A 20518-nucleotide genomic window follows, 5' to 3' on the forward strand; every position below is an offset into this window, starting at 1 on the left:
CCTAAAACACAGTATTTTTGATGTTTCAGGTGTTTTTTCCTTCCTTTTTTTGAGCTAAGGAAACATACATTTTTATTTCTAACATTGAATTAATCCAAATATCACAATTGCTTCTCACGAGATTTTTTTTTCCACAGGAAGTATAAAATTTTCCACGGGGCAAATCAAAGGTGGAACGCTAATTTACCTTCTGGATTCCAACATTACCACAAATGTGTGTGATCCTTTCAGCAAACTCCTCCAGGCCACAGACACCTCGACATCAAGAGCATTTGCTCTGTCGGTTTCTTACTTTGATGTCTGAGCAAAATGACTTAGATATCCAGAACAGAAACATTGGCAAACTTCTTACATATGACAGCTTGTGAAAAAGCCTACAAACAGTAGCTCGATGACCTGAGACCTGTCACAGCACGCAAAGAGCTTCAGGATAATTTATGTCATCTAAAGGATGAGGAGAGAAGAGACTCTAATAAGGCCTGCTTTGGATTAGACATGGATATAAGCACATGGTTTTCAGCACAGCCAACACAAATCTCTGCTCACAAAGAGTACTTTGAAAAGATCAGAATTGGAACATATGGGAATACCTCGCTGGAAGAATGCAGATATATCATTTTCTTGTAATATGCATCAGGTACCAATATGATCTAGTGCCTATACTCATACCCATTCCTCTCTGGGGGGTTTCCTTCATTTGCATTCAAATGAGCACAAGCTCAGCATATGAAGGGGGGGGGGTACATACATGGGAGCACACAATTCACGGTGCACATAGCAGCTCTCAGTAGTAAAGAAATGAATCAAGGGTTTCTCCATAAAACTTCTCATGTCACAGTACCGAGTACTTCCACAACAGACCTGCATGGATGAGTCTCCTCCCGTTCACAGTATTTCTGCACTTTGTTGCCAACGCCAGGAGATGGCGCCCTGGAGCTTCTGTTATGTATTTAGGCGTTGAAGAACAAAGAACACTTAAAATGTTCGACTCTGAAATGCAGAAGCTGTTAAAAGCAAGCTAAACTTGAAGATGTGAATATTTCTAAATAACAGAATTATGAATGTTAGTCTATGTGCAACAACAGAGTACTAACTAATATTAAAGCCACACCATACAAACAGGTAGTGTTTGGACACATCATGGCTTTCCCCATGCCAGTGTCAGATATTTATTAACTGTATCTGCTGATGGAAGATCTCATACAGAACTTAATGACTACAATAATACTTTAATCACAACACCCATGTAAATGAAAGGGACAGAAATTGACTGGATTGTTTTTACAGTAATGTGGAGGAGGTGGAAGGATGCAGTCCTGAACGACACAACTGTTATTGTAAGGAGACACGTGGAATGTTGTCACAAGCTATGATGATGTTTATTAACATTTTACATCTGTATACTATTTTAATAAACAACCAGCTTCTTTGATGAAGACAAAAGAAAATAAACACCATAACAGAAATAAAAACAGGACAAAACCATTACTGGAATGTACAGCACATCTTATCCCCACATTGAGTATGTTAAACAATGCACGCCTGTGCAAGAAAAAAACAGAAAATGAAACTTTGTCAAGTAGTCCTGGGAGTGTGACTGAACCAGCTGTCAGTACTGTCACAGCGTTAACTGAAGGAGTGGAAATCAGAGGAAAAGGAATATGCAGATCAGTGCTGTGAAATCTTGGCTGTATAGTGGCTCGATGCTATTCTGGTGCAGCCATGACTCTTATCGCAGAAGGGACCACTTGATCTGTTCTTTGGCAGACTGAAGTACCTGTGGAAAAAACATAAGCTTAACCAAAGAGATCACATTGACTCTACCGGCCCAGAAAAGAACGGCTACCCTTAGGAGAAACAGTACCAAATAAAAGTAAAAGAAAAACACAAGTGGCACGACCAAGGAAGATAAAGTAACCACAATTAAAATAAAGTTCAAATCCTGAGAGAAAAAAATGATGAGCAAGTGATATAAATGAAGGAAAATATGCAAGACCTCATTAATCATCTTAATCCACTGAAGGAAAGCCGAATCATAACCATAAAGCATGGGGACTGGGCGCAGCTATTAATCATGGCCAAAGGAGGGGTGGTAGTAGCCAGTCTCAGGCCTCTTAAATGACAGCATTAATCAAGAAGAGCTCACACACACAGACACTCGTGTAAGAGCTGAAAGACAGGAACCACCGCTGGCTACCTACCACCTCACCACTGAACAAATGAGCAGTCATGTACCCTGACCTGCATATGACACAATGCAAAATGCGAGCATGGATGAGAATGAGTGCAATGACCTTGCATTTGCAGGTTTTGAAGAAATTCGTTTTAACAGTCAATAAACTAATGGAGCCTTAAAACTTTATGGGAGAAAGAAGATCAGAGTTTGAATGTTTTTCTCACCTGGGTGACTGTCTGCTCTGTCAAAGGCACATCATCACCCTACAAGAACAATTACATTACTTTAGCAGCAGAAACAACCGATGTCAAAATTGGCTGAACGTTTCAGAGGAGAGCAACTTACTCTAAGAGCCACACGATGCACAACCTGCTGTGGGTCGCTCTCTAAGATCACCCTGCAGGAAATGCACAGCAGACAAAGTGATGTAAAACTCTAAAAGATGACTGACGAGAATCAGAATGATCAGGTTAGTTTTACTCACCCTCCATCTACAATTTCATCCACAGCCAAGAAGAGTCCCTCCATATTCTCCAACAAAGCTCTCCTCTCAACATTTTTTCTGCAGTTAAAAATATACACGTTAATTTTAGTGGAAAAAAATGTGCCTTAAAAAAGTTTGTATGTTTGTAAATAACTGCTGCAAAAACATACCTCAACATCTGACTGAGCGAATCAAAAAGGCAATTTAGAACAGCCATAAGCATGAGCTGTTGAAAATAACAGAACACATTAGAATCGGTGCATATAAGCAGGTCTTAAATTACAACAGTGTACAAATAAAAGCCACTTTTTATTGAGGATAAAACACTTGATTTGTTACTAACGAACGGTTCAACTGTTTTTTTATTTATATTGGTTTACTTAGGGCATATTTGCCAGAGTCGCATATATTGTGTGAGAAAAAACAGGGACACAAAATACTATTTTTTTGAAGATGGAAATCAAGGCTCAGCCTCACGTGTGCTGTAGCCCTCAACTTTTCTACCCTGCGACGCGCACAAGTGAACGCAAATATCACGTCATCAGACGATCTTTACCCACCAGGTTACACACTGAAGCCTGTGTCAGTTATTAAACTTTTATACTTTTCATTAGTTTTAATTTTTTATCTAATTTTTATTTTCAATTCAATTTAGTTTAAGTTAGTTTCCAGTCTATTGTATGTAGTTCTTTTGGTTTGTAAATCTTCAGGTTTGTTTATCAGTTTAACCTCCTAGGACCTGGTGTCCACAAATGTGGATGTCACATTTTGGGTTATTTAGACCAAAATACTGAATTTTGCTCTACAAGGTCCTGATATCTACTTACGACGACGTTATACTGCTACTGTTCTATCAAAATTTTAAACGAACATGCTCATATGTGGCTCTGATTTTTCTTAAAAAAAATAAGGCAAAAAACAAAAATCTGGTAAATCTTACATTCATTGGTCCCCAATATGTCCAAATATCAAAGAGAAATTAAAAATCCATGCAGTGGAAGAGTTCGGGTCTTAGGAGGTTAATAATAAAAATAAATACAATTAAAAGATTAAATAATAATAATAATAATAATAATAATAATGTTATTATTCAGGGGTAAGATTTATTATTTTGGGTAAGATTTAAAGAGTATTATTGTATTGTAATATTAACAAGTTGTTAACTTATTAATATTACAATATTAATAAGTTAACAAATAAAATGTGACTACCCTTAAGAGAAAGCTGACTTTTTAAAGTTTAATTTAAACACAATTTTTTCAGTTAGTTTCTGTGTTTTTCAAAAGCCCCCGTCCCTTTTTTCTTTTAAGTTAACTAAAACATTTTCTCCATGCGTAGTTTTAGAAATGTTTCAATAATGAGGAACCAAATGACTCTGTTTATTTCCAGTTGTCTTCCACGTGTGAGAAAGGGCAGCGTTTTCCCTGGACTCACCTGGCATTTTCTGGACTTTACTTGTGAAAACTTCTTATGTGGTTTAGTGCAATTATAATGTTCCAAGTGCAAAACAATAATAGTCAAAACTTGCTCATGTACCGTGATTCACACCATTACTCAGGCTATCACAGACTGGATGATGAGGCAGGATCCATATTCGGCATGTGCTGTCACTTTCCTCAGCACAACATAAGCAAGTTTCAACTCCTACTTAAAAAGGATTCATTACAAAAGCTAAAATTAAACTTACCTCATTTTCATGTGAGCTTCCAATCACGTAAAAGAAAAGGTCTATATTGCTCTTGTAGACGACAGTGAGGCCTTCAAGTAGTGCTATCTCACCTAAAGAGGCATAAAAAACAACCATGCTCGATATTAGGTATGTGTTGAGGCAAAGATCTGTTTTTAACAGTGTAAAGACGACTTACTGTCTGTTCTGTGTGTTTTGTTGAATATGTTCTTCTCAAATGCCTTCTGCTCCTTCACTGTCGGGTATGTGTCATCATAATACTGCAGAAATTTGAAATTAAGACACATTTAGATATTAGTCTAAAAGTTACATCATTTTCACTAGTTTTCATTTTTATTATTAGATGGTGGTAGAGGATGTCATTCTCTTGCAAACAATCAACCCAAAATGAGTAGTGAGTCATACATGTTTTAAAGGTTTACACTTTTCTAAAATAACTGGGAGATGTTTTAGCACATAATTTTTAATCAGGAAAATAAATACAGCATTTGTTATGGACTGAATTTTGTGTTTAATGTAGCTATGTGAGAATTTACAGAATCAGGCAGTGTTTTTGTTTTTTTGGCGGGTTTTTTTTAGGTGGCAATTAAAGAGGTTATTAACTGCAAATTAACTTCAGAGCAAGAGTGTTTCCATGATTTTTCTTCGAGTTCCTGTGGGCCCCTCCGCACAAACGCAGAATATTTAATCAGAATTAAAATTAGTGCAGAAAATTGGCAAAAAAAACCCAAAACATTGGGTGACTTTCAGGCTAATGTGCACCCCTGTGTCCTGTAACATAATTATTATGGATAAAGTAGTGCTATGCAAGACTTTAATTATACCTTTGTGTTGGATAATCCTTTTGCAAAGTGAAAAAAGTTATTTAGACTTCTTATTAAGTCAAACTTATAATCATAATTAAGTAGATTATACTGCATGAACTGTATAATCAAAATATATTTATAAAACATAAAGTAAGCATACTCATTATGTTGAATAGCACTTTTCAGAATCATTAACAGTACTATATATGTACCACTTGATCATAATTATGGATCCATTGACATTCATACGTATCTCTTTAATGTTCCAGCGATTGATTTTAATTACCTATATATTGCAGTCCCGCTTGATCTATGATAATGCAATTAACCTGCAAAACTATTACAAACCAAAGCTTAAAAAATAAACGGTAGAAATTCTAATAATTGCATCGGAAATATATTAGATTAAGAGCAGTAGCATGATAGAGAAATGCTTAAATACTTTAAACCCTAAACTAAAGTACTCAAGTAAATGTTACATTACTACTGCTTCTATACATGCTTCCACGGCATTGGGCACTGCAAGATTAACAGTACTGTAGTCCAATATCACTGGTGGGGGAGCAATCATATGTATGGGGGAGCAATCATATGCTCTGGCTCCAGAGACCTGTTGTGTCAAACAGTGACTCCAGTGTTTTTAATGTTTAATATCATTGCTTATTTTGGTAAACAGCCTGTAGTCAAAATGGTACATTTTGCCCACAGGTAAATTACTTTTTTTCTTTCAGTCTCAAAATGACTTGATACCATTCACAAGAGTTTGACAGATTAAAGGCCAATAATTAATTTACATGCGTTTAAATATCAGCAGTGATTTTTGTCCAGTATTCACTGTTTCGCAGAAGATCACTTTTTGGCATGTCACCGGCGTTAATAATAACGAAGTATCATGATGGCACAGATGTCTGAAATTCATACCTTGGCGTAAAGCCGGTCTCCATCGTTGTCCAGAATGAGAACAGCTTTGACCGTGTATAAGGACGGTTCCTGTGAAGACAGCACACGTTAGGCATTGTTTATCCTACACGGGAACGAATTCGCCTTAATTCTTTAAACATGTGGCAACTCGTATGTTAAATAATAAACATGAGCTATCAAAAAGGCGACGGTGGACGTGCACGTAAATTGAATAAACTGGGTATCGACTGGCGTCACAAAATCAGTCTAAATGTTATTTAGAAGATTCTTAATCACCAACTCGTGAAGGAGACATGACAGTTCCACATCATCAACAAACGCATATACGAGCTAACTTTAAAGATGCTAGCTCCTTAGCTAAAAGGGCCAACCCGTTTACTGTAGTTAGCACTGAGATTATTCGCCTGACTCTACAAAACAAAACCGCGAGAAACATTTTGCTAGTAAATACTTATGTGAAGTACTAATGAGATAACGCTGGTGGCTTTTACATCGTCAGAAATGAATAAATGGGCTAACATTACCAGTATGGGAGAATCCATCTTCTTTCCTGTTAGCAAACCAGCTACCGGGCTAGCAGCATTAGGCTACGTAATACGTGCAGTAAATGAGTCTCTTTCCTATTGGCTGACGCAGTGCCGTAGTTGTGCGTGCAGGGCAAAGATCAGTTCACTGCAGAGCAAGCAGCCACAAAAGAGCTGAAACTCAAAAGCGATGTGGTTAATAAAGAAGTACTTTCAGACTCGCGTGTAGTTATAACACATTTGCCCTTTAAGACGGAAAAGTCTGAACCGTTTAATGGCCCAAACGTAAAGCTAAACAATACATTAACTAACTTTATTACTGTAATTTCGGACTGTCTCCTGTTACTGTGTAAAACTATGAAGATTACTAACCCCATTAGACTTACAATAGAACTTAAAAATTCATTTGTGGTTGAAACCGTAAATCCAAACATGTAAATGCCTTTAGTAGCTCGTATGAGCTTCTTAAAAAAACACGTGTAAGTCAGGATGTTTATTTTAAAGTTCACATCCCTGCAGAGCTTACTGTAATTAAACCTAATGACTAAAGGTGGTTGCTGTTTTTGTAGGACTTAGTGGTAAATCTCTCGTTTTACAAGCCATTTTAGCTTGCTCGTACTCATCAACATCTTTTTTCAGTATCCTCCTACATTTAACCAACTCCAATTATCTTAGTTCCCACTTCTGGGAAGCATTTGGAAACACAGGCTGATGGGGATTTCCCTCTATCTAACTCCATAAATTACATCATTGTTTGGCCTTACTGTAGGATATTTTTGGGCTTCAAATATCACTGAGAAGCAAATAATGTCCAGCCATTATTTGACTGCAGAACGTGTATTGTGAGGAGATACCAACTATTCTTATGCGTGCTCACAAGAGGACTGTGGGAAACTATGAAATGTTGCAACACTGCAGTATGCTTGCACAAATTTAGCCACTACAATTTCAAAATTGCCTTGACCAGAGAGGAAACTGTATACTGCCTTGAACTAGCTCATACTAAAAGGTTAAATATCGCCTGATATTGTCATGCCATCTCATCCTCAAAGTTTAACTTATTTTTATTCTTTTGTGTTTGAAAAGCATCACAGTGGTGATGATGACTGGCAAAGCCGACTGATGTCTGAAAGTTGAATGATGAATCAACACATACAATGAATAAACAGAAACAAAATACCGACTGTATATAATGACTGTAAGTTTTCTGGATGGCATATGGTACTGATTCAGTTTACCTAAAAAAGAACTGGATTGATTATAACAAAAAGTAAGTGGTATTAAACATATACACCACTACTCTGTCATGAAAACATCCTAAATAATAAAGTCTGCACCGGAAAAGCACGATGTGAGGAAACTGATCGCTAATCATCTCTCTTCAGGAGCTTTTTTCGAGTTTCATCAAGTATTTACCTTATTTTTTTTAATTATCAGCAGTGTTTTTTTACTTAAAAGATTAAAACTAGAAAATAATAACATTGCATTATATAAAAGTGAAGTATTTTAATAGTATGGGCTGTTTCCCTCTCGCCACAACATGCCAGCAACCACAGCAGTTAGCAGTTCCCTTCCTATGAATCAAGTGCTCCTTTTATCGATGTAAAACAGAGCTTCCGCCAACCAACATCCTCCTTTCCCTGCCCCCCCCCCCCCCCCAATATGTGTGCATTATCATCCAGACTTGACTTTCATTCTCAAGAGCACATTGGCCAAAAGAATACATAACCTGTTTCCAAAGGAATGTGATGCACTGCCTAAATAAAAAGAAAATTGCAACCAATTTAAACATTATAATGAATCGAATATTAGAAGTTAAAAATGAAAAATGCTCTTATGCTTATTTTTTAAAAACAGGTGGAATATCTCACAACTCACACAGATTGGTAATAAGTAAGCAACATAGAAGATGCTCCCAGAGAGTCTGAGTGTTTGAGATGAAAACTGGAGATGATTCAACACTGTGTGGAGGCTCAGTCGGCATTTGCTTCAACAGTTTGAGAATTTCTTTTGTTTAAGCATTTGTATATCTCATCTTCTACCATGGTAGAGATCATATAACAGAATCAGAAAACTCAGAGAAAGGCCAATATTAAAAATGACATTCTGCAGTGGATATCACTGGATGGGCCTGGGGAGACTTTTGAAAAAACATTTCCAGTAAAGTCAGCTTGTTGTGCATCCAAAAATGGAAGTTAACATACTACCATTCAAAAAATAATAATAATAATCCAGAAACAGCAATGTGCACCATGTTCTGTCTGCTTGTTATCAGCACACAGTTCAAATTGATATATGCAGGTTTTGGAGAAACATATACTGCCAGTGCAGCTCCGGTTTTCAGGTACGTCGTGTTTATTTCAGCAAGACGATGCCAAATCACATTCAGCAACTATTACAAAAGCATGGCTCCATAGTGAAAGAGTACAGTTGCTAAACCGGCCTGCTTGTCCATACATGGCACATAAAATACTTACTGTATTATTAAACAAAGAATAACACAAAGGAGGCTCCAAGCAATTGAGCAAATGGAATCATATATGAAGTAAGAATAGAAAAGCGATTCATCCCCTCCGTTCCCAAGGGCTTGAAGAATCTCTTGAAGAGAACCGGTGATGCAACACCATTGTATACATGGCCCCGTCGAGATATTTTTGGAAAAGCGTTGCTTTGTATTCTTCAGCAGTAACATTTCTCGGGTTTAGTACTTGAAACTATGTCGTTTTTGTAACGTTTTCAGTCAAATATAGATGTGTACAAAAATTGCAACTCATTGCATTCGCTGTTAGTTCACACTGCACAGGGCATGCCAACTTTTTTTTTGAGAAACACGCTTGCACAAAAATAAAAGGGGCTCTCAATAAATAATCAAGAAACGCAATACTGTTGTTGCAAAACATTATCTTTATCTGAACATCTTGAGATAAGCACAGGCACTATTGAGACATTCAGAAGAATGATGCTGCATGTTCAGGTTCCTCATTTTCTCTTTCTTATGTCTGGTAATGTGTGACCATCGTGACAAACAGAGCTACTGATGCTGTGCAAGCGACAGACCATTGCGCTTCCAGTTAATTTCCAAAACGATTATTAATCTTTCAACTTTCACGCACGTTTTTTCATTCTGTCTGCCACGTCGGTATCAGCGATACCTGTGAAACAACCTGCTATGAGATGGATTGCATTTTCAGTCAGATACCGATCTGCATATTCCCACTAACGGCTGCACACATTACCTGATACATGTCACCCCTTTTGTACTTTTTAGCTTTTTAGTTTTTTTTTCCATAATCAATATAAAAAAAGAAAAAACTTAAACTGCCCTCTCTATTTTTTTCCCTTCCCAGAAGCTGACTCCAAAAATATTCCCCTTTTGATACCACAACCCATTGCACACATCCATTTTTTTTTTTTTCAGTCATGAGGCGGTTTTTCCCACTCATGTTTGCTAAAGCTTTCTGAATACTACAACAAAACCAAAAATACCACAATTCCTTAATTTTAATGAATATTTTAACAACCACGGAAAGAACAGCAGACAAATCATTTCAGATTAGCGTCAATACAAAACGTAACGCACATGAAGCAAATGAAGCCTGAGCGACTCAACTGTGGGCAGTTCCCAGCCAGCACCTCTGGCCTGTTTTTTAAGCACAGTTGTTTGGAGAACTGAGCTACACAATAAGTAAACTCTGACAGCCATGAAAGGTTCAGGCAAGCTGGAAAGCAGAGATGTCAAAGACTAATTGAAGCAAACAAACACAAACAGGGAATGTGGGCGTTGACCTGGGAACTGTGTCCAGATTCAAAACCACTGTGGTTGCAGTAATAACAGGGTGCTCTTTGGCATGCTGTGGCAGTGGTTGAGTCAGGGGCTGGGTGCTAGGAACTTGGGTTGGGAAGTCCCTTCTTTGATTCCTGGTAGACATTCACCTTTCTTGACTTAGTCAGCCACCTAGTTTTTCCATCTTAGAACAATGAGAAAACACTGTGATTTATGTCTCAGTGGGATGTGATATTATACTGGGCCATACAAAACCATCCACGTTCCCAAAGCTTGTGAATGTACAGCTGAATAAAATGTGTAACTGTAGCCCATCAGTGTATATTTAATGTTACATTAATTAACTCAAACTTAGTTATCATCACATTTACAACTTTTCTCTGAATGTTTGTGCAGATGTGTAAAATGTTCATTTAAAATGTTTAGTACGATGATAGATAGACGTGCGTGTGTGTGTGTCTGTGTGTGTTTTCCCGCTTTCTGTTTAACAAGTTAATTCAATACAGTGCGAGGAAAGAAATGACTGTGACATCGGTTTTCAGATTCACATTTCTGAGAAATTCTGCGAGCAGTTCTCCAAGCATGTGTTTACTTCTGCTTGCTTTAACAAATACTTGAATCCTATACAAAGTATTAACATATGCGTCTGACACAGAAGCTGAAATAACAGCTTCAAGTGATTCGCTGCCATCGATGAACGAACGAATCTAACCATTGTGTTGTACACAATGTACGCGGCAAGGGGTCTGCAACAGAGGAAGAAAGATGCCAAATATTTAATATGGCCCAGATTGGTTCCAAAATCATCATTGTCACTGTGAGGCTGCCAGTGCTGTACACACACTACAACACAATAAATATGAATTACTCTACAACACGATAAATATGCATCTCTATCATCGGGAATTGTGTGAAAAGTTTTGCACAATGGGGCAGTTTCTCTATAACACACAGCCTTTGTGAATTCACTGTTCACAGCGCTGCAGATCAGGGCAATGAGGGGATTTTTTGTTAAGGATTGTAATGGTCACTTGCTATGTAAGACACGCTCCCCTCCATTCTCCCCCTGCTCCTCTCTCTCCCTTGGCGGTTGCTCTGCCAGATAGAGGAACAATGTAGTCTTTCTTACCTGTTGGAGGGTGTGCATTCCATCTCTGCTAAACTAAGTCTCAATCCTGCCTTCGAGCCCACCCCTGCTTTAACAGGGCCCTCACTGCAATGCCGGCTCTGACTCCAGGTGCTCCACATCACACTCCTCATACCTTTCCTTTGGGAGGATTTGAAAGGACATTGTTCTTGTACGGTTTGGCCGGGACAGAGATAATCATACGCTAGTTTTTCTCTCACATTTAGTTGTTTAATCGGATCCTTTTATGTGTATTGTCATTACACAATTAGAATCAGAATTGCTTACATTGTTTAGCTATATATTTGTAAACATCTACCTACTTCACTGTGGACTGACAGAATGATTGCCGTGTTATGTGCCAGACTGTTGGTTTGTGGTTTGTCATGTGGGCAAAAGGGAAATTTGGAGGTTGGGGTGCAAGTGTGCTATTAAGGATACAAGAGTGCAAAAAATTGTGGTGTGGGTGCTTTACAGGAAGATTGCGTTTGTCTGCACTGAGCCATCCCATTTATGCCGGCGGCTGTATGTGTAGCTGAACAGAAAGAGAGACTCACAGTTGAATAAGAGATAGAGCAGGAGGCCTCATGTGTTTTACTTCTTGTGATCTGTTAAAAGTGAGTAACACCGCGACAGCACCACTCAGAACTTTTCTTGCCTGTAATTCCAGGATTGTTCTTCACATCTGATTTTTTTAAACTCACCACCAGCTGAAGACGCAGAGAATGTTGCTCAGGTAAGTTCATTCATATCTTCCTTTTGTTGATTTTTTAGACTTTGCTTTTTTAAAGCTTTATTTATTTTTATAGTTTTTGCGATTTATAAAAAGCCTAACATAAAACAATGCTATGAGAGTATTGAATGAAGAATACATTTAGAGTAAACTAAAGGGTTTTTTTTAAATTAGATTTTATGTTTTTGACATTTCAGATAATATTTTTGCTTTTCATTTAGTTCTTAATCTTGAATTTAAACTCCTTCTGTACATGAAGGAGCCTTAAGCAACTCACCACCAACAGAGGACTGGATAAAGCAGAATACGATACTTTTAATTCCATGTTGCAGGACATTTACGCAATTGCAAACAGACTTACTCAGACTCTCCAAACATTTTTTTTTTGCATGTTAAATGCATGTGGTTTGATTTTGAAGGTCAGAAACATTGTATTAAATGTTTCATTAAAATAAAAAATGGAAAATGAAGAAAAGTCCAGCAGATGAAGAAAGAAAACTATGAGATTATATCACATTTGGACTATCTAAGTAAAATTATTTAATGCAGGGAATTGCAGATCCTACGAAGGCTAAAAGAAATAAACTGTGATCTGCGGTACCTCAGACACAGCCTAACTTAACCTAAATTATTTAATTTTAATTAGTAGTATAAATTCCCTGACCACTTTCTATAAGGAAAAGTGGTCAGGGATGAAAATTAATTGATGAAAAAATTGCTGCTTGCTCAAAAATAATTATTTTTATTCATAAAAATGACCTTTCCACTGCACGGATGAAATAAGATGATGATCATAATTTTCGCCCACAAAAAAAGCTTTAAGTCATCAACCACAATGTCAAGGAATATTCCCACTATAATTTCAGTATTTGTGTTTTTAACAGGGTCAGCACAGATAAAGATTGTTATATAAAGAGTCTCAGTCAACAGATAGAGACTATAGTGGTCTAACAGAAGTGATGTCCCATTCAGAACCCTAACTGGGTTTTGAATGACTGAGCAAACAGCTATCAAACATAAAAAATGACCAATGCTGTCTATCCTATTTAAAAGAGTTGAGAGAACCATTACTGGAAACATGTTAGCCCTGCACCAACATTTCCAAAGCTGCCACCAGGCCCCCGTTACTCTTATAGAGCACGCTGTTTTCCCGCAGATTGTCTTATCAGCAGTAGGCATAGCTGCACCCTGAGACAGCTGATGGGAGGAGTCATCTCAACTGAACTGAACCTTTTATGTAGCCCAACAGAACCTTTACAACACCCCAACAGTCATCTGTTTAGCACATATGTGTAATGTGCTAAAGACTCATCAGGAATTTGTGTTTGAAGGAGTGGTGTGACTGAACGGTTCGCCTATACGCACGAGTCAATGGAGTAAATGCGTTGTTGGTGATTTTTTCTGAATTTCCTTCTTTTTCAGTGTAATATTTTTTTCATGACATGCTCTTGTCTTTCTCTGCCAGGTTGAATTTTTGCAACAAAAGCGTCTCCTGAATGTGTTCCACAGCCAACTATGTTCTCCCTCTGAGGAGAACCTGTGAGGTAGGACCGTCTACAAGGCATGAAAACACAAACCTCAACATGTAAAATAGATACGTCCATATAAATATAATTTTTTTTAAATCCACATAACAAATCAGAAATTCTTCTTTTTCTAAAAGGTAGCAGCCACTTCAGGCAAGTTGTGTGGGGGAGTGCCCATGCCAACTAATTTCCCTGGAGTGAGATCTCATGGAGCTCCTCAAGACACAGAGATGGATGTGGCTTGGCAGGAGTTGATGGCCATCACAGAGCTGCAGGTAACTATAGCACCAAATACACTGGGAGCACTGCAAAAAACAATGCTGAATTTTACTTTACCTTACTTTATCATCATCACAACTTTTTATGCTACATTATCATGGAGTTTCGGGTTTAATTTGAATAAATCAGTCACTAAATAAATAAATAAATGAGAACAAAATGAGAACATGATATAACAGAAACTCTCACATTATTTTGCTTTGATTATCTTCTCTTATTAATTGGTTTTTTAAAGTAAAAAGAACCTGATGAGATATCTGAACTCAAGAAAAGACCAAAATAGCTGAACAGTCTTAACACTTATGCTTTTACTTATAACAGTATGGGCTATTAAGTGTCTACAAGCAGATAGCTACAAAGATGTCAGAGGAAGTCAAGCCCACAGCTGTGTTTAGGGATTTACAGTAGCTGTGAAAGGTAGAGCAATAAAAAAGAAAGTGAAAACTAGAACGCCTCTTCTATTGAGTACAAAATTCCCGTATGACTCTGAAGAGGGTGCAAGCTTAGCTGTTGCAGGAGTGGTGGTGCAGCATTACACTATACAGTGTTTGGAACAGGGCCTTTGCAGAGTCATCAGGAAGGAAGCATTACCTGCAACCTCATCACAATGTCTCAACTCAGTGTCTATAATGTACAGAGCAACATCTGGAAAAGCCAGTTGTTCTTAAAACAAGTGCTGTGAAAAGATGAATTCAAATTGAGCTCTTTGGCCACAGTCACCAAAGGTATATTTGGAGAAAGTGCTGCTTCAATGAAAAAAGTCCTCTGCCAGCTGTTTAGCTCCGAGGAAGGAAAATATATTTTGTTGAGTCTGTGTTGTAGTCAGTGGCATAGCAAGCAATATAAGGATCCCACTGCAACTCAGTGGGTTAAGAAAATAAATAAAAACCCTCTCACTGCAGGAACAAGTGTGCGTCTTTTCTCATTGTAACACACGGACGTTATTCTCTTTTAAGTTGAAAGTAGGACTAATGTGATTCATAGATGACAGAATATCTTTGTTTGAACAGATTTCATGTGACACTTGTTGAAAAACTAATATACATCCAGGTGAGATGGGCAACAATGGTCTATTTGAGTGATTGCAGGATAGGAGGATTGTGAAAGGGGGCATGCTGTGTATTGCTAGTGGCCGCCTGTACTGCACAATAGCCGTTCTGTTTCCAGGTGGAACCTGATCGCATCTTTAAGAGCGCTTCATATTCTATGGGTGGTGGGTTGAAGTGGGGGCAAACCTTCTTGTATAGCAAACCAGATAAACTTTAAAAAAACAGACAATGATTATCTCATGGGGTCTTATTTACATTTAATTGGTTTTAGTCATTTCACTGTTGTGAGTGTGACATATCTTTGAACCTGTCAGTCATGAGTGGGTGTTTCTCTTACAGGAGTTCGAAGTCCCTACTGAAAACTCCTATGAGACAACACAGTACCAAACCATGGAGCCCATGGCTTCTGTGGGAGAGTATGGGATGGCTCAGCCCCACTCGGAGCCCCCTGCTGCTTGTGAGCTGAGAACCGCTGACGCTTACAATGGATTTTACTCCGAAGAGGTGCCTACCTGTCACCGTCTAGGCACCTCCACAGAAACAATGTATGGAAACTCTGAACTCAATCAGAGAATACTCCCCATCTCCTCTCACCCACAGCAATCTTTTGTGCCCCTTAGGGAGCAAACAAACATGTCAGGTGTCAATCAAGGGCACAGGAGAACCAATGCGTGTCTCACTCAGGGACTACGTGGGCACATGCAGTGGACAGTACATGGACAAAATGCACACACTCGCTCCGGCGATGACCTGGAGTCCGACTCTGGTCTGTCACTGGGTTCCAGTCCACCTTTGGCCTCTCCAGATAATCCTGTTGGTGGCGCTCCAGGTTACCAAAGCGTAGACATAGGAATGGCATATAGTGATGGCGAACCAGACAGCATGACTGAGCACACGAGAAGATCCCACCTCCATTACTCAGCGGATTATCAGAATCATACTCACTCATATTTACACTCAGGTGCACATCCGTCTTATTTTTCAGCCCAACCCATTTTATCTCAGCCACAGCCGAGTACTCCTCGATCAATGAAACTCCAGGGTTCGGCTGCAGCCTTTAGTGACCTATACAATGATTCTGCAATGTCCAGCAGAGGAAGCTCACACCTTAACATGTACATAAAACCCCAAGGAAGCATCTCTACCCCTCCCCTGAGCAGAGACGAGCGGCGGGCCTTAGCTTTGAAGATCCCCTTCCCCATGGATAAGATTATCAATCTACCTGTCGATGACTTCAATGAGCTCCTGACACAGTACACTCTGACAGATGCTCAACTAGCACTGGTCAGGGACATTCGACGAAGGGGGAAGAACAAGGTCGCAGCTCAGAACTGCAGGAAGAGGAAACTCGAAAGCATAATTCACCTTGAAAGAGAACTGAATCAGCTCCAGGCCCAAAGGGAACACCTGGCACAAGAAAGGCTCGAGTTCCAGCGCAGCTTGGCATTCGTTAAATGTCGTCTCACAGATCTTTACACCCAAGTATTTTCTCATTTGCGAGATGAAGATGGACAACCGTACTCGATAGATGAATATTCTTTACAGCAGACACCGGATGGTAAAATTTATCTGGTACCTCACACAATGCAGAAGAGAGAGCCATGCTGAAGAATTGGGGAGTTTCCTTACTCTGGAGAACGTTCTACCCGATTGTACCGACTTTGACCGAGTCATACAGGAAGTTGTCATAAGAATGAGGTTCAGCTTCACATAAATGTATTAATGGACACTGTTCATGTTCTTTTAATGAATGAAACCAGATTTGTTTTTATACAAACACTTTATTAAAAAAAGTAAAAAAATAAAAACTGCACAGCAGCCTTCTTAAAATATTTTGAGCACCAGCATGAATTTTCAGCCAACCTGTGGGGAGAAGAGAAAACCACATTAATTCAAATGTTTTATTAAATAAATAAAAAATAGATGTGTCTAGAAGTAGTAATGGTTAGTACCTGGCAAAAACCATTGTCACAGAAATGAGGCCAGGTTTTGGGGTCCATGTCTCGTTACCCTACCTACCTACAAAATAGAAATACTATAAGTAAAACAATACCCCAAAAATACAAAATATTTGCTTATTTCATAGCATGCAATATGTTTGGGCCTCAATGCACAATTGGAGGCCAATTAAGTCAAATAGTAGAATGGTCATAAAACTTGATTAAATTATTACTGGGCTACATATCTCACTACCAGCTACATGACAAAATGCAAGATATACCATCAGTAGTTGAGAAGTCTGGTCTTACCTACAAACAGCACTTAAGCCTTTTGGTAGCTGCTGCCTGCTAGACTCAGGCCTCTGTTCTCACTCTCCCCTGCTTCAATGATCCTGGCGATGGTTTTGCTACTTCTCTCCCTCAGCTTGCTTCCATGGCTAGCCTCATAGACTTTGCATGTAAGCTAGCATTCTCCAGGTGATCTTTGCAGAAATCAGGGCAGAGCTTGTACCAAAGCGATGGGCTCTTTCTGATGATGGCATTTGCGCACCATTTCTTTGCCCGCCCTTTAACCAGTATTGCATATGCACCGACCTGAGCCAGCATGTAGGAGACACGGATATATGCTTTCCACGGCCACCTTGTGATGTTTATGGCTCAACCCATTTTCACCTAATAGTAAACCCTCCCTTTCCCAAAACCACTGAAAAGGCTAACGAGACTGTTAAAAAAACTGAAAGGTGTTTATTTCAGCTTGATTTGATGCAGTTACAAATAAAAACCAGACTTAAAGATCTACACAAAACCTCATTGGAATGCTTGCTTTCCATTAACACAATTGACGAAAAAAGAAAAACATAAGACAAAATGTTTAAATGAAGGCCCTCCATGATTTATCTACTGTACATCTCTTCTTGCAGCAGCTGTAACCTGCCACAACTCATAGGCTGAGCAGATTTAGGAGGTAAACCTGCAGTTGCCCTGTCACTTCGCTTGCTCTCCTCTCCTTGCTCTCCTCTCCTAAGTACTCAGTCCTGTTGAACAATACGGAACAACATCGTTAACTGTGCACTGACTTTGTGACCTGACATCCAGAGTGAATTTGTTTAAAGGTTATCTGCACTCAATGATTCCCTGCTCACCACAAGCTCTTGTTTTACATTAAAAAGAGACTTAAGGCATGCTCTCAAGCTCTTACCACTTTGTCATTTTAAAATCGTCCCGGACGTCCACCATAGCCGCTGTTGTTTGAGCCTCCGTATCCACCTGGAAGCAAAAAAAAGTCAAAACAAGAGGTCGGCATACATAAAAGCATCTACTTGTGAAGTCTGGGAACTCATACCAAAGTTCCTGCCGCCGCCGCCACCACCAAAGTTGCCCTTCATGGGGCCAAAGTTAGAGGCCTGGGGGTCGTAGTGGCCCATGTTGTTGTAGTTATTGCCGCCACCGCCGCCTCCACCACCACCACAATTGCCTGTGATTACAGAGTTCGTAGGATTGGTCAACCTCAAGCAAGTTACAATTCTAGTAAAAGGCAGTGTAATGGCATCATCTTACCATAACCATTGCTGTCATAACCGTTTCCTCCATATCCACCACCCTGGTTGTAGCCCTGATTGTAACCACGGTTACCTCCATTATAGCCACCAGGACCACCAGGTCCGCCTCCATAGCCTAAAAATATAAGACAGCCTTAAAATATACTGTGGAATTTAAGAAAAGCAAAGAAAATAAGACAACAAAACCATGCTCACCACCATCACCCCCGTTGCAATTGTAAGGACCATCTCCATATCGCCCCCTGCCACCTAAATAAGATAATCATAAGGTTAGCTATCACACAGTATAACAATCACTCCACTATCAACAACTATCAACAAAATAAGCCGTACCTTGATTGAAGCCCCGGTCGTAATCGTAGGGCCTGCCACCAGTGTTGCGACCTCCTCTCATTCCCATACCCATTCCCGCACTCTGCATTTCCTGCTTTGTGAGGGCCTTCCTCACCTCACAGTTGTGAGAGTTGATAGTGTGGTATTTCTGGACTGTGGAAAGAATTTTTTGTAAACAAGCTAGCCAACAATCAAAAGTCTGACAAAACATGCAGCTGGGAAAAAAGTCAACGTCTGCACTTACTGACAATCCGATCAACTGAATCGTGGTCGTCAAACGTAACGAAGGCAAAGCCCCTCTTCTTCCCAGTGTTGCGGTCAGTCATGATATCAATGACCTCTATTTTGCCAAACTGCTGGAAATAATCCCTCAGGTGTGACTCCTCTGTGTCTTCTTTGATGCCTCCAACAAAGATCTTTTTCACAGTTATGTGGGCTCCTGGTCGGTTTGAGTCCTGGAATCAAAGACATTTGTTATTGTAATCACTATGCGCCTTTTGAATGCAAGAACAACTGCACCTCATCCAGTTGTTACACACCTCCCTGGAAACAGCTCGTTTCGGTTCTACCACTCTTCCATCGACCTTATGGGGACGGGCTGACATGGCAGCATCAACTTCCTGCACTGATGAATATGTTACAAAGCCAAAACCCCTGGATCTCTTGCTGTTGGGGTCCCTCATGACCTGAAAGAAAAATGCTTTTGGATTAGCTCATACATAGAGTAACCAACATGCTCTACATTCTTGCAGAATCATGACCACTCAAACAAGACTACATCTTTAATGAAACCCGACTTACCACGCAGTCTGTAAGAGTCCCCCATTGCTCAAAATGAGCACGCAGGCTTTCGTCTGTCGTCTCGAAGCTCAAACCTCCGATGAACAGCTTGCGGAGCTGCTCCGGCTCACGTGGGACCTATACAATAGACAAAGCAATGCAATAACATCTGATTAGCTCCTCCAATGTTGCCTTTAATGTAATACCACCATAACTCTAATTTGATAGTATTAACTAATGCTGTTCACCGTCTACATACATCCTTCCCTCTCCCCTTATTTAAATTCAGGGCGTGTGGAGGAGGGACACACCGCCGCCATTAACGTTAGCAAAACCGCTGAAAGACCAGCGAATAGGGCAAATATTAGAAGTACTTATATGTCATATTTGGCCGTGATTTAATTGCGTGTTGCATTTAAGCGTGATTTTCCATCGTAAATGTTGATTCAAAGTCCTAAATTTCCACTGCAGCTCATCCGCAGGAACAAAAGGCCACGAGGCCTGGCTGCTATAAAATGGCGGCGTTTCAATACAGCTACGACCCAAACCGGAGACTGTACTACGAATCAAAAGCATGCAGCAACTTCATATTTCCTACCTTCCCTAACATAAAACAACGCATGCAATAACAGAGCAGTAGTCCCGAGCCCAGTACTCACACTCTCTCTCGACATGTTGCAGATTTAGCCTTGAAGACGTGTTGTGTAACTTGCGAAGAGCCGAGATCTGCGTCAGACGAGCGTAGCCTGCTATTCAACAGTACAATAAATAGCGACGGTAACGCCCCTGTCGCACGGCAATTGGGCAGCTA

General features: G+C 39.5%; 3 protein-coding genes across 7 annotated transcripts; 1 reads left to right on the top strand and 2 right to left on the bottom strand.

Annotated features, from left to right (window-relative positions):
• Nucleotides 1-1123: 1123 nt before the first annotated feature.
• copz1 (COPI coat complex subunit zeta 1) lies at nucleotides 1124-6708 on the bottom strand. The gene is made up of 9 exons (XM_006785675.3): nucleotides 6599-6708; nucleotides 6075-6143; nucleotides 4526-4607; nucleotides 4348-4439; nucleotides 2831-2886; nucleotides 2661-2738; nucleotides 2522-2573; nucleotides 2401-2439; nucleotides 1124-1777 (listed from the first exon to the last, which is right to left on the bottom strand). Exons 1-9 carry the CDS (start codon nucleotides 6614-6616, stop codon nucleotides 1730-1732), a joined length of 534 nt encoding a protein of 177 aa, XP_006785738.1. The 5' UTR covers nucleotides 6617-6708; the 3' UTR covers nucleotides 1124-1729.
• A 5397-nt stretch (nucleotides 6709-12105) lies between these two features.
• Nucleotides 12106-16870, top strand: nfe2 (nuclear factor, erythroid 2). Of its 4 annotated transcripts, none has more exons than XM_035905495.2 (4): nucleotides 12106-12244; nucleotides 13707-13785; nucleotides 13905-14042; nucleotides 15435-16870. In XM_035905495.2, exons 2-4 carry the CDS (start codon nucleotides 13738-13740, stop codon nucleotides 16701-16703), a joined length of 1455 nt encoding a protein of 484 aa, XP_035761388.1. In that variant the 5' UTR covers nucleotides 12106-12244; nucleotides 13707-13737; the 3' UTR covers nucleotides 16704-16870. The 4 variants fall into 4 exon arrangements, with proteins under 4 accessions (XP_035761388.1, XP_006785733.1, XP_035761387.1 ...); XM_006785670.3 differs by lacking the exon at nucleotides 12106-12244 and adding an exon at nucleotides 13494-13617; XM_035905494.2 differs by lacking the exon at nucleotides 12106-12244 and having other exon boundaries at nucleotides 13653-13785.
• hnrnpa1b (heterogeneous nuclear ribonucleoprotein A1b) lies at nucleotides 16815-20514 on the bottom strand. Of its 2 annotated transcripts, XR_015717050.1 has the most exons (11): nucleotides 20367-20514; nucleotides 19729-19845; nucleotides 19467-19613; nucleotides 19172-19382; nucleotides 18928-19080; nucleotides 18790-18843; nucleotides 18593-18709; nucleotides 18378-18509; nucleotides 18234-18301; nucleotides 17048-17114; nucleotides 16815-16958 (listed from the first exon to the last, which is right to left on the bottom strand). XR_015717050.1 is itself a non-coding variant. In XM_006785672.3 (10 exons), exons 1-9 carry the CDS (start codon nucleotides 20379-20381, stop codon nucleotides 18246-18248), a joined length of 1002 nt encoding a protein of 333 aa, XP_006785735.2. In that variant the 5' UTR covers nucleotides 20382-20514; the 3' UTR covers nucleotides 17760-18069; nucleotides 18234-18245. The 2 variants fall into 2 exon arrangements, 1 of the variants encoding a protein (XP_006785735.2); XM_006785672.3 differs by lacking the exons at nucleotides 16815-16958; nucleotides 17048-17114 and adding an exon at nucleotides 17760-18069.
• Between the last annotated feature and the right edge of the window lie 4 nt (nucleotides 20515-20518).

The sequence above is a fragment of the Neolamprologus brichardi genome, chromosome 20, assembly GCF_056152115.1.
Source record: "Neolamprologus brichardi isolate AB-2024 chromosome 20, ASM5615211v1, whole genome shotgun sequence".
Taxonomy (NCBI): Eukaryota; Metazoa; Chordata; class Actinopteri; order Cichliformes; family Cichlidae; genus Neolamprologus; species Neolamprologus brichardi.

Coding starts and splice junctions, on each gene's coding strand:
- copz1 (XM_006785675.3), bottom strand. Junction 2,574..2,660: donor GATGAAATTGTAGATGGAGG/GTGAGTAAAACT, acceptor CATTTCCTGCAG/GGTGATCTTAGAGAGCGACC. Junction 2,440..2,521: donor TGCATCGTGTGGCTCTTAGA/GTAAGTTGCTCT, acceptor TTGTTCTTGTAG/GGTGATGATGTGCCTTTGAC.
- nfe2 (XM_035905495.2), top strand. CDS start 13,738: ATGTGTTCCACAGCCAACTATGTTCTCCCTCTGAGGAGAACCTGTGAG. Junction 13,786..13,904: donor CTCTGAGGAGAACCTGTGAG/GTAGGACCGTCT, acceptor TTTTTCTAAAAG/GTAGCAGCCACTTCAGGCAA. Junction 14,043..15,434: donor TGGCCATCACAGAGCTGCAG/GTAACTATAGCA, acceptor TTTCTCTTACAG/GAGTTCGAAGTCCCTACTGA.
- hnrnpa1b (XM_006785672.3), bottom strand. Junction 18,710..18,789: donor TTGCAACGGGGGTGATGGTG/GTGAGCATGGTT, acceptor TTATATTTTTAG/GCTATGGAGGCGGACCTGGT. Junction 18,510..18,592: donor TTATGACAGCAATGGTTATG/GTAAGATGATGC, acceptor CTGTAATCACAG/GCAATTGTGGTGGTGGTGGA.